Source organism: Ovis canadensis, chromosome 9 (assembly GCF_042477335.2).
Source record: "Ovis canadensis isolate MfBH-ARS-UI-01 breed Bighorn chromosome 9, ARS-UI_OviCan_v2, whole genome shotgun sequence".
Lineage (NCBI taxonomy): Eukaryota > Metazoa > Chordata > Mammalia > Artiodactyla > Bovidae > Ovis > Ovis canadensis.
Window position 1 is genome coordinate 39762873 of NC_091253.1, and position 13813 is coordinate 39776685.

Sequence of the window (13813 nt, forward strand, 5' to 3'; positions counted from 1 at the left end):
AGCAGCAGTATCCTCTGAAAGTCAGCCAAGAGAAAGGAGAATTGATTCTGCTGAAGAGGCTTCTAAGGCTGACTTTTTAACTCACTCTCACTTAATAACCAGCACAACCCCCAAAACAGTCTTTTCCAAAAAAAGCTCAGTAAGATGATCATTTTTGCTCAGTGAATCTATGTCTAACCACCTCAGCTCTCTGTAATTATTAAATTCTGATTTTCTATTTTAAATACTGAGCTGTGGCTTCATGTTTTGCTAAGATCTTTCTCAAATTAGCAAGTGAAGGGTCTGATCAGAATACCAGATTAATAGTTTATACGGTCCTTCCAATTCTAGAATTCCATTATTTCATTTATTAGTTAAGACTTAGATTTGAGTTAATAGTTGTCATAAATAAAATCTTGCAAAGACTAAGCTTTATAAGAAGCATTTCAGCTTCTTTAACTGCTGCTTTTGGGGGCGGGTATTTTTCTTGTATTTTAACTGCTGCTCTTAATAAGTTAACTTTAAAAGAAAAACCCAGTTCAGCAACATCTCCTTAGGTAAACACCTATACTGTCCTAGACACTGCTTGTTCCGGGAATTTTAAAACACCACACACATACCCAAAGCCCTCTTATATCTAAGCGTCATCAGCAGAACAGCTGTTTTCAATTAAGCAAGAGGGCCCTCCTGTTTTATGTAGTAACTGTCTCTTCTATTCTGCTGGGTGCCACCACACAGGAGACCTAGAGACAGCACTGACCGAGAGCAGAACAGAGGCATCATCACTGCATGGAGGTCCTTCACTAAACCTGAAGCATTTCCTCCTGGTTATAAGAGGGACCCTAAAGAGTGATTAAAACTGAGTGATCAACATACTCCAAATTATACACAGAAGTAACTATATCCTTCACAAGTCCTTCTTGGCCCCAACTAGACCGTAACCTGAAAGTCAAAGCAATGGCTTATCCCCAAACAGGGCTAACATTTAGTTGAAGCTCAGTCTACTGAATAGAACTAGTTTGAAACCCTTGATGAAAATCCCTAGCTACTCATGCTGTCATGGATCTCCTAGATTTAGATTGCATGTTTAGAAGAGAAAAATCAATTTCCTTAGTATATAGTCATGTGTTAGCTACGTAACAAGATTTTACTGGAAGTAAAAAAACACATAGTTGTGCATGCCTACCTAAATTAGATATAATCTATCTTTCTTATGGTAAAATATAATTTGCCATTTTAACTATTTTAAGCGCACTGTTCAGTGATGTTAATTTTATTCACAATGTTGTGCAACCATCACTATTTCCAAAATCCTTTCCCAAGAGCAATTCTGTACCTACTCAGTGCTGACTTCTCATTTCCACTCCGCTCCAGCCCCTGGTAACTTCTAATCTACTTTCTGTGCCTTTTGAAATTCCACATAAATCTATCCTGTGTCTAGCTTATTTCACTAAGCATGTTTTCAAGGTTCATCCACGTTGTATAGCATATGTCAGAATGTCACTGTTTTTGAATAATATCCCGCTGTCCTTGAGATCCCATGGACTATACAGTCCCTTGAATTTCCCAGGCCCAATAGTGGAGTGGGTAGCCATTCCCTTCTCCAGGGGAATCTTCCCAACCTAGGGATCAAGCCCAGGTCTCCTGCATCGCAGGTGGATTCTTTACCAGCTAAGCTACCAGGGAAGCTCGCATATATACACATATGGTTTATCCATTCATCCACTAATAGACACTTGGGTTGTACCTATCTTTTGGCTATTTAAGACTAATGCTGCCAAACATTCATATACAAGTATATATTTGAGTGTCTGTTTTCAGTTCTTGGGGGGATATCCCTAGGTGTACTATTGCAGGATTATACAGAAATTCTATAAGTAACTTTCTGAGGAACCGCCAAGCTGTTTTCCAGTGACTGCACCATTTTACATTTCTATCAGCAAAGTACGAAGGGTTATAATTTTTCCACATCCATGCCCAACACTTGTTATTTTCTTTTTCAAGACTACAGCCATCCTAGGAGGTGTGAAGTGGTGTCTTGCGTGGTTTTGATTTGCATTTTTCTAATGACTAATGATCCTGAGCATCTTTTCATGGGCTCACTAGCCACTGTACATCTTCTATGGAGAAATGTCTGTTCAAGTCCTTATCCATTTTCAAACTGGATTGTCTGTCTTTTGTTATTGTTTATTTTCCATTTAAAACTCTCAGTGTTATTAACAGGGCAAACCAGTACAATCTCTTTGTAGAACCAATTGCAATATTCATATTTTATAATACCATCCTGGGGCTCCACCCAAAATAAATTATTATAAATTTATGAGCTTGAAGCTAGTCACAAAATTGTTATTTTTAATACATAAAAATTAGAAACAACCTGAATGTCCAACAACAAAAGATTAAACTAGAACATGTACATTATGGAATATTACAATACAGGATAAAATGTCTAGGAAGCTTACACAAATAAGAGAAGTGTATATAATGCATTAAATACAAGTAGTATAATTATAAAAATAACCCCCCTAAAAGTCTAACAGTTGGGGGATACATTTTATGGTATACCTATAAGAGGAAATACTATAGGCAAGAAATTATATTTTAGAAGATATTTAATGATTTGGGGGAAATGCTCTTATAAGAAATTCACAAATATATTATCAAGACTCTCTAAAGAAGAGGAATATTCATAACTTTTCTTTTGTAAATTTTCCTAGATTTTCTCCAATGATTGGTAAAAATTTATTAAAGCAAATACAACAGAATAAATGAAAAACTGTCAAGAGAAATGTACTAAAATACTCACAAGATGTATGCTGGGATCTTTTAATTTCTACTTTTCAGAATTTTATTGTTATAGTTGAGTGCTTATCTCCTTTGTACAATAAAAATACATATAAAATTGGTTATTTTTGTTAAACCAGGCTTGGTTTAACTTGGATCCAGTTTATCAACCATTTAGTTGACTTGATCTTATTTATATAAAAAAATGACTCACTTTTTAGTGTATTAGTAGATAATGATGAAGCAGTAAACATATGGGAGTACAAGCTATAGGTTCTGACTGCCTGGGTTCAAATTCTTATTCTACCATTAACCTAATCATGGAGCTCAAGCTCTCTTCATCTACAAAAAGGAGATAATAATGAATAACACCTACCTCACAGGAGTCCTGTAAGAGTTAAGTGAGTTAAGAAAGGCAAAACCCTGAGAATGGTACCCGGCACACACAAAGTTCTCAGTAAAGGTAACAACCAAAGGATGATGAGAACAGGGCTCAGGGTCAGCACGTGCCACGTCTGGCATTGCATGCTGAATGCCTCACATCCTTACTGCACTCTTCTGAGCAGTAACTGACTTCCTTTTAGTGAAGCACCAGCTTCCTTCTTACTAACAAAATCTAGCCTGTAACAATATCATCTAAAATGCAACCATCTAAATTTTATTTAAGTAAAAAGGTTTATTTTTGTGTTAATGTCCAAACTGCCCATGCTCTAGGTCTATCTCACACTAGAATTGTTAAACATTGCAAAGATGAAAAAATATCAGGAAAAGGTACAAGTATCTACTCTTGGTTTCGTTTTTTACTTACTTATAAGCGTAGCAACAACTTCAAAACAGATGAGCTGGTTGTTCTGGAACAATTTTACAAATGGAAATGCCAGAAGTGGAAGATACGGTGTGTCACTAAAAATGGTGGACCAGTGAGCTAATGCAGAGAGGGTTCTGTGAATAAAATAAGGAAATAAAGACCAGAAAAGCTTGTTAAGTGTATTATTCACTAAATAATATATTCAGATTATAAAAAATGATACAGAAGATAAATTTGGTGAAACTTGGATATGCCTGTTTTCCCACAATGAGACTGAGGATATAAACTTTTGGCAAGAATACCACAAAAGTGATGTGCAATAATACAGAGGTGAGATTTTTATTACTGGTCATTTTAAATTTGATTACTTGGTTAAGAAGGTGTCTGCTAAGTTTCTCTACTATAAATCACTATTTTCCCCATTTGTAAGTAATAAGTACCTTGGGGTAGATACACATTGCTGCAAAATACTGAACATACCTCTGTAATACTCTGAGTAGCTTCCTGCTTTTGACAGGGTATTTCTTTTGAAGGTTGAGAAATGCCACATGAATGCCTTTATCTATAAGGTTACTAAATGCTGTATGATTTTCAGGCAGCTGTAGCAGCGAGCGCCAAATGAACATTCTGAAATTAAAACATAGTTTTAACCAAGAAAAACTGCAGGGATAAGACTGATTTAACAGGTAAGAATTTAAATTTTACCTGTATTTCGTTGGAAATTCACCATAGCCTTTTAATAAGATTTGTAAACGCTTTTTGTTTAATCCATCTGACAACTCACTCTATAAAGAGAAAAAAAATAGTATCAATAAGTCCACTGTGACTTTCCAACTTCAGAACATAATCACAGTAAAAAATATTTTATATCATGGGACTCTCTCCATACATACAAAATCTTTCTCTCTCCTGAGTGTGTACATACACAGCACACAGTTTATGACCTATTATTTACCCTATTACAGGGTCTGACCAACTTTTTCTGTCAACAATCAGACAGTAAATATTTTAGGTTTCAGGTCAAAAGGCAAGATTAAGGATATTACACAGACACTTATATAGATGCCTATACAATCATTTAAAATGCAACCATTTAATAATGTAAAAATCATTCTTAGCTGGGCTTCCCTGATAGCTCAGCTGGTAAAGAATCCACCTGAAATGCAGGAGGTTCTGGTTCGATTCCTAGGTTGAGAAGATCTGCTGGAGAAGGGATAGGCTACCCACTCCAGTATTCTTGGGCTTCCCTTGTGGCTCAGCTGGTAAACAATCAGCCTGCAATGCGCGAGACCTGGGTTCGATCCCTGGATTGGAAAGATCTCCTGGAGAAGGGAAAGGCTACCCACTCCAGTATTCTAGCCTAGAGAATTTCATGGACTGTGTAGTTCATGGGGTCGCAAAGAGTCGGACATGACTGAGCAACTTCCACTTCATCCTTAGCTTGAGCAGCCAGGGTTCCCAGAACCTAAGCCCATGGGCTGCCATTTGTTAATCCCTGTAGCAAGAACAATGCATTCTAATATCTTCCTCCTTCTCTTGCTCTTTTTTCACTTTTATTTTTAATTCAATTTTTATCATAATGGGAAAATATTTTATAGATTTAAGAATCATAAACCCATATGTATAGAGTATTTCATTTAAGCTTAACCATACAAAGCACAGGAAACCTTCTGGCTTCCTTTCTTTGAAGAAATGGAAAGGTCAGTAGAAGCTCCCCAACTTGCTCAAGGTCATAGGTCTGTTAAGTGTTAGTTCAAGACTCAAAGCCAGATCTTCTGACTTAGTTCAGTGCACTTTTTACCATAAGAAACAGGTAATCCAGTGTAAGAGGGAGGTGAGGGAAAGCCTGAGATGACAGTCAATGAAGATTTGCCATTTGAGCGCCATGGACCAGACGTCGAGGGCAAGTAGCCCAGACTGGAGCAACACGACCCATGAAAGAGACATGTTCACTGCTCATCACCAGGACACCTGCTGCCACTGACGCCTCTTTAAACAAAGGACAGATGCCCAGATGAACTGGCCTGAGTTTCATCCTCTCGTCTCAACCACGAGCAGATGAAGTCCCTACTTCCTTTCTGTGTCCTGAAGCCATGATTAGCTGAGCACACACATTTCACCCATAGAAGGGACCTACTTTGACCCACCATTTAGAGCTGGCTAAGGGATTCCAAGGTGGTGCTAGTGGTAAAGAGCCTGCCTGCTAATGCAGGAGACATAAGAAACCTGGGTTCGGTCTCTGGGTCAGGAAGATCCCCTGGAGGAGAACATAGCAACTCACTCCAGTAATCTTGTCTGGAGAATCCCATGGACAAAGAAGCCTGGCGGGCTACAGTCCAGAGGTGGACACGACTGAAGTGACTTAGCGCACACACACGGGTTTTTAGAAGCCACCTGCTCTCTGACACATGTCTGTGGGCCTTCTACCTGTAATGCAGACCGAGTGTGGCCAGATGCCCTGATTGTGGTGTCACTTTTATTTCCCACAAGTCAGTCATGACTGCCCACTCATTTTCCCAGGAAAGGCTCGTGTAAACTTTCAGGAAAGCTCAAGCCAGACTATGTCTCAGATACGCCATTCAGCTCCTTTTCTCACTAGCGCATTCAACTCATAGGGTCAATATTCCCCATTCTTTACACAGCTAGCTCGGTGCCGGGCTACAATGTAGAAGTGATAAAACTACAAAGAAAACCAAGGACATAATTAATGCAGAAGTGGGGACAATGGTCACATCTGTGGGACAGGGAGAAAAATGTGATTGGGGACAACCACACAGGGGACTCCAAAGCTACTGATAACACTCTATTTCTTAACGTGGATATGAGTAGGTCCAGAAGAGATTTCATGTGGCAGGACTGCTACCCTTGAAAAGGCCTACAGGTTGGCCCTTGTCTGGTGTCCATATACCTGGGTTTTCAGGAAGTTTCCACCCTCCTCAGAACCAGTGGGAGCAGCTCATTGTGCCTAACCCGTACAGTGTGGTTTAAGCTGATCACCTGCTTTCCGTGTGGAGTCCTTGTGTGGAGTTTTGTAATGTACTACACAGGGGGTACCTATAACCAGCTTCCAGTAAAAACCCTGAGCACTGAGTCTCTACTGAATTTCCCTGGTAGACAACACATTACACATTCCCCTTTTGATGCAAGCTTCACTTTCTAAAACTGCTTATAGCAGAAAAGAGGCTGTCAAAATTAATGTGAAAACACCAACAGTTGGTAAGAACATGAAGCAACTAGAACCCTCAAATACCTCATGGTGAGAATATGGATTGTTTAAATCAACCACCTGGGAAACTCTGACAGTATTTACTAAAGCTGAACATACGCATAGCCCATAAGCCAGTAATTCCATTCCTACGTTTATACCCAACAAGAGACACATCCTTATGTTCACCAAAGATGTACTAAAATGTTCACAGTAACGCTGTTTCTCATAGCAAAAAAAAAGCTAGAAAACTACTCAGATGCCTACCAGTAGCAGAATGGATAAAGCAGTCATGGCTTATTCATACCAGGGAATTCTATACAGACACAGAATGGTTTATGACCACATGGATCTCTCAGATATGATGCATGAAAGAAGCCAGACAGAAAAGAGTACCAACTAAATGACCCAATGACCATAAGCACAAAAGGGGCAGAACTAATCTAAGGTGTTAAAAGACAGGAGATAGTTATCCTTGGGGCGAAGTGCCTGGAAGGGAGAAGTGGAGGGCCTTCGAGGGTGCTGGGAAAGGTCCTTTTTTTGATCTGGGTGCTGAGAGTGCAGGTGTATTCAGTCTGTAAAAATGTGCTGAGCTCTCCATTTGTGTGTATGTGACTGACTGATTTACTGTTAATAAACAGTTTTAAAAGTTCCTGAAAATGCTAGCAGTTTCTCTATTGTTATAATTTTCTTTCAATTCCAGAAAATAAGGAATATACAAAAAAAAAACCGCTATAAAGAAGATAATAAAACTGACTGAAATAGGTAATTCTATTAGTAACTCAGTCTTTCCTATAGAGTTTTAAAAATAATACATAAGTACCCCTATCTTTTTAAAAGTGGCTCAGATGGTAAAGAATTGGCCTGCAATGTGGGAGATCTGGGTTCAGTCCCTGGGTTGGGAAGATTCCCTGGAGGGAGGGCATGGCAACCCACTCCAGTATTCTGGCCTCGAGAATCCCCATGGACAGAGGAGCCTGCAGGCTACAGTCCATGGGGTCTCAGAGTTGGACACAACTGAGTGACTGAGCACACAGATAACCAAACATATAGTTCTTGTAGCTTGCTTTTTATATTTAACATACTACAATCATTTCCCTTTCCTCTTAAATATTCTTAGATTTCTACTATAAAGCTCTACCATAATTTATATTGATTAGTTACCTAATGGTGGACATTTTGGTGGCTTCTAAGTTTTTCTTAAATAAATCACACACACACAAATTCTGAAGAACAATTTGGCTACTATGAAAATTTTTATGCACATGCTCTTACTTAAAAATTCTTCTACAGATATGTTTGTGCAAATGTTCAAAGAATAGCCACTGCATCACAGATATGTTTGTGCAAATGTTCAAAGAATAGCCACTGCATCACAGAATGTATCAACAGAAGACTAATATTACAACTTAAATGCCACTGAGCAGAGTTCTAGTGAGATAAATTCATGTGTATCCATAAATGCAATACTACGCAAATATTTTCAACTGCTATAGCACTACCTGCACTAATATAAATAGTCAATCTGTTAAATGATAAGAGCAAGTTATAAAACAGTAATATAAATGACTCCATTTATTAAAAATATTTAAAGGTAACAGACACAGATATATATGTATATATTTATACACAGAAAATTTCTGAAAGATGAACAATTATTAACGATGATCACCTCTGGGGAGTGCCATGAATTTATACTTTTGGGTTTTGTCCCTTTACAGCCTTCTATGACAGATAACTGTTAATCCAAGAGACAAGTGTAATTTTAAGTTTTGTAGGAACCATGTTAAAAAAAGTCACAAGCAGCAGGTAAAAATTAAATTTAATAATTTAACCCAATGTAATAAAAATATTATCATTTGAAAATACAATCAGCATATTATTAATATGATGCTTTTCCTTCTTTAGGGGTAGGAAATTAAGTACAAATTACTATATATAATAAGCTTGTCATATATATAATAGTATAGATATGTAACAAGATATACAGCACAGAGAATATAGCTAATATTTTACAATAGCTTTAAATGGAATATAATCTATAAAAATACTGAATCACTATTTTGTACTAATATAAAACTGTAAATGAGATATACTTCAATTTTTTAAATATTTTACTTTCTTTTGCTCATAATAAAATTTCAGTATCTGATGTGCACTTCACACATACACCACATTTCAAATCAGTCCAGCCACTTGTGACTAGTGGCTACCATATTGGACAGTGAAATTCTATACTGTTTGACTTAAAAAAAAGTATGCATTAATTTTATATTAAAAAGGCTTTTAAATTTTATATTAAAAAGTTTTACAAAGCATGTTATAATTTCAGTTACAACTTTCTGCTTTTCTAAAATTTTCCTTTTAATTCTTAAGAGAAGGAAGAACGATAATGGACTAGGAATCATGAGACCTGTTTCCAGCAGAGTCAGGACAAATGAAAAGTGTAATACATTCTTACCTCTTTCTTTTCAAGACTGCCACTCAGGTCTTGTTTCAATATTCTGGTCTGTGTTTTGCTCTCCCTTGATTTCGCTGGCCGCTGTACCCTTCCTGATGTCACTTTCACCTTAAGATCACCAGAATTCCCTTTCTTCTTAGGCAAATCCTCAATCACTTTCACTAAAGGAGGAGGTGGCTAAAAGGGAGGAAAAAAAATCCAGTGGCTATCTTTAGAAAATAGACCTGCAAACACAGTATTTAAAAATTTTATTTTGGTCAATTTAATACTGTGCCTTGATACAAAAAGTATAAATAAAGTGTCCAAGAATGTTTCCTTGTTGACTGAGTCAAAGCAAATTTCTGCCAAATTCCTTTGAGGAACACAATAAAGATCTTGATTAACAAAGATAAATAGAACTGAATGATTCCTTGAAAGCTGGCCTTAAGTCATACAGTATCAATCCATCTTTTATACCTGCACAATAAAAGTTCGTAGTACTGGAGTAATCTGTAGCCCATGGCCCTCTAAAAGGCTGACAGAAGCAGCCTAGTATTCTTTGGGCTCCAGTGAAATTTCTTTCGAGGGAAACTGTCACATGACTTTCCTCTGACAGCACAGCACCCCTGCCTCTGTCCTTGGTTACATTTTCTAACTTACACAGAGATGGCTGTCAGGCCCTCAACTGCATCCACAGCTTCAGAGCCCGTGTGCAGACAGCACGGCTTAGACGCCAAACCCTCATTTTGATGGGGCTTATCAAATAGGAAGATAAGCCTTCAACAACTTCAACTTACTTGACTAAGGCATTTCCTTCATGAATAACACCTTCTTTGAAATAAAACGATCATCCTTGTTCAAAGGAAATGAGCAGGTAAAGTACCTCTGGTTTTCTGAGTTCCAAACATGATTAAAGTACAATGACTTTCACAGGGTGTTTAAATGTTTGAGACCATTATGGCCGAGTGTTTCCTTAGTAATTAGCCCAGACCCAGATCAAAGACAGATGGATTTGTGTTTTTTAGATAAATTTGTCTTGAAGTCAAAGTGGCAGTGCCTCTTATATGAGAACACGAGGAAAAACCCAGAAGTCCAAATGAACATATTAGATTTCCAAAAAACACAAATTATATGCATCACCTTGAATCAAGCTGTCATGAAAGCCAGAACACTGTGCTTCCATGATGACGTACAATGGAAATAAATCACCACTCTGGGAAAGCTTTGACGCATAAAGCAAACTTTTTTGACCTCCTCCTCCCTCACCCCCAAAAGAAATAAGTAGAACAAGGCAAACATTCTGCCTCTTTTTAAACAACAGACTATAAAAAGACTACTTTGAGGTTTCAAACAAAACTTTTTCTCATGTTGCCTTCAAAAGTTCAGGACTTCTGCTTTTGAAGGAGCAGCAGTTGCTCACTTAGTTGCTAAGTTGTGTTGACTCTTTTTATGAGCCCATGGACTGTAGCCCACCAGGCTCCTATGTCCATGGGACTTTCCTGGCAATAATATTGCAGTGGGTTGCCATTTCTTTCTCCAGGAGATCTTCCTGAATCAGGAATCAAACCCGTGTCTCCTGCATTGGGAGGCGGATTCTTTACCACTGAGCCACCTGGGAAGCCCCTTGCTTTTGAAATTTGCATCTATTACAGGAGACCAGGAAAACATCCCCTATTGTCAATTACAGTATGTACGACACGTAACATTGTGAAGTGTATAAGAGTAGGTAATGCAATAATATATATGGCACTGCTACTGTACTTTTGTTTTAAAATTATGAAAAGTATTTAAAGTTTTAACTGTATCAGTAAGGGGTTTTAAAAATAGTGGTTTTCTAGGATACATTATTATTTATTCACATCTGAAAGAATATAAGAATAATGCAAAATATAGTAGCAATAGCTCTGACCAAAGAAAAAGTACAGTGACTACCTACTCTATGATTCAACTCTTTGTCTATGAAATGCAATTAATAGTGGTCTGACTTCTGAATACTCCCCATCTTTAACATCCTTGAACTATCTTCTAACCTCAGTCCATTCTTCTAAATCATTATTAAAACACTAATTCTAGTGCCACATTTTTCATAGTTCTTGCATCAAAGAGTCTCCCAAAAGTTGGAGCCTGAGATATGACCTGAATTGCCACACCTCAGGAGTGCTGAAACTTCACCACAGAAATAGGAATTAGCTTACTTATTATCAGCAGAATACCAGAAATTCTTCAATGGCAAGAAAATAGGACTTGAAGGAATGAGACATGGTTAGTAAGTTTTGTATAAACCTGGCCATTCTGTAAGCCTGGAATAGCCATAGAGACACTGGAATCCTACTTCTGTTATAAGCTAGCTTTTCATCAATCTGATCTCAATTTGCTTAACAAATAACAGAGAGGAAGCCAATGACATGCTTATCTTGGTTTTTCTCAGATCTCTTGTTCTGTTAATAACATTTACCTAACTCTTATATATCCAGCTAGGCTAACAACTCTCATTAAGTGCAAATAATGTTATTAAAATTTTTTAAGTCTCCAAGAATAGTAGAGTATAATTACATGTTTAAAGAAAATGTATTCACATGTGCACCTGCCACATAAACAATTCTCATTATTCGCAGTAGTTATGTTTTACGGAGTTGCCACAACGCTGAGTTACTGAAAACTGAATTTCACCAGCAGACAGATTCACAAATAGAATCTGTGAATATGCAGGTTGACTGCATACATTTATACACATAGAAAAAAATACTCGGTAGGCATATGTTTCAAAATCATCTGAGAATGGTTAGACTTACTGAATTATTTGCTTATCTGTATCTTTTGCTTTTTCTCTGTAATAAGAACTTCTTACTGATGCACACATTTGTAGGGCAACAGAGACACAGGCATAGAGAACAGGCTTGTGGACACAGTGGGGAAAGGAGAGGGTGGGACAAACTGAGAGAACAGCCTGAAGCCTGTGCATTACCATATGTAAAACAGCCAGTGCGAAATTTATTTTACTACAGGACCCGCTCTGTGGCGTCGTAGAGGGGTGGGGCGGGGTGGGAGGTGGGAGGGACGGTCAAGAGGGAGGGGACACAGGTGTATCTACAGCTGATTTCATGTTGATGTATGGCAGAAACCAGCACAACATTGCAGAGGAATTATCCTCCAAATAAAAATAAACAATTTCTTTCTTAAAAATATTCCCTTCCCCACCCCAGAAAAGAGAAGGAAACAATCTAACGTACAACTTGCTTTGTTATTTGATGCAACAAGCCGGAGAAATTCTAGATTACCGTAAGAGAAGGGGGAAGTATATTTCAGATGAAATGTGTAGGGGAACAACAGATGTAGAAACACACACGGTGTCTACAAGGGATAGTAAGGAAGTAGAAAGCGCAGGGAAACACGCTAGGTAGAGAAGACAAGAATAGAGAAGATTTTGAGAGGCAGGAGAAGAGTCTGGACTTAATGCAAGAGGCAAAGGAACGGAGGCCACAAGAACAGCGTTAGTTTAGATGATGAAAGTCTTATTTTAGAAATATAGTATGTGGAAGATGAGTGATGAGGAGGGGCAGGCACCGAGGGCTCTGAGTTTAGGTGTATTTATTGAGATTACTATTATTCGAGAGCAGTCAGTGAGCACCAAGACAAGGATGGCCGAGATGGCGAACAGGTGGCCCACGTACAGACATTTCAGATTCAAGGAGTACACAACTTAGTATTGACTCAATTCGGGAAAGAGAGGAATAGATACAGTCATAGGTGCTCCAAGGTGTCTAGCCTGCAAGAGGGGAAGAAAGAGAAAAAAATGAACAGACTGGGACTGCGGACCTTTTTCAGGAAGCAGATCGGGGGGTACCTTGAATGGGACAGGAACAAACAGAGGCCTTTGACAAAGGCAGCAGTTTAAGAATGGAGCATAGGTGAGCAAAGTCTGGAGATGTGGCTTTGGGAGTAAGAGCGAGAAAACATATCCAGAAAAAGGGATAATGGTGCAAGAAAGTTAAAAAATTGTAACAGAGCTTTTATTTTTGATGATACAACATTTAAATCTTAAAAGAAAAAAGGGAAGTTTACTTGATAACATACCTTATTTATTTCTTTCGTTAAAGTCTGAACTGAGTATATGTTCAGACTGCCATTTTCCATAATAGATGCAATGTACCGTCCATGTGGGCTAATTACTGATGAGCTAATTCCATCATCAAGACTCCCAATTTCAAAGAGAAGTTTACAAGTCTGTATATTAATAAATCTCATAATACCATCCTGACTTAGCACTCCAAGAACCTAAGAGTAGAGAGAAACAACATGTGAGTTCCTAAAACACATTTAAAATTCAAGTCTCAGATGTTAACTTGACCTATTATGGTGACTATTTTACAATATATACATACAAATACTAAGTCATCCTGTTATACACCTGAAACTAACATGAAAGTGAAAGTGAAGATCGTCGGTCCTGTCTGACTCTTTGTGACCCCATGGACTATACAGCCCATGGAATTCTCCAGGCCAGAATACTGGAGTAGCCTTTCCCTTCTCCAGGGGATCTTCCCAACCCAGGGATCAAACCCAGTCTCCTGCATTGCAGGCGGATTCTTCACCAGCT

At 38.1% G+C, this 13813-nt stretch overlaps 1 protein-coding gene across 14 annotated transcripts in view; it reads right to left on the reverse strand.

Moving 5' to 3' along the window:
• The window catches only part of TBC1D31 (TBC1 domain family member 31), a 62888-nt gene that overhangs the window by 23064 nt on the left and 26011 nt on the right, over positions 1-13813 (reverse strand). For all 14 annotated transcript variants that reach the window (XM_069599955.1, XM_069599952.1, XM_069599960.1 and 11 more), the window contains 5 exons: positions 13291-13491; positions 9238-9414; positions 4277-4356; positions 4052-4198; positions 3572-3705 (listed from right to left, as the gene is read on the reverse strand). In XM_069599955.1, coding sequence (XP_069456056.1) covers positions 3572-3705; positions 4052-4198; positions 4277-4356; positions 9238-9414; positions 13291-13491 — 739 coding nt within the window. The remainder of the gene's footprint in view (positions 1-3571; positions 3706-4051; positions 4199-4276; positions 4357-9237; positions 9415-13290; positions 13492-13813) is intronic.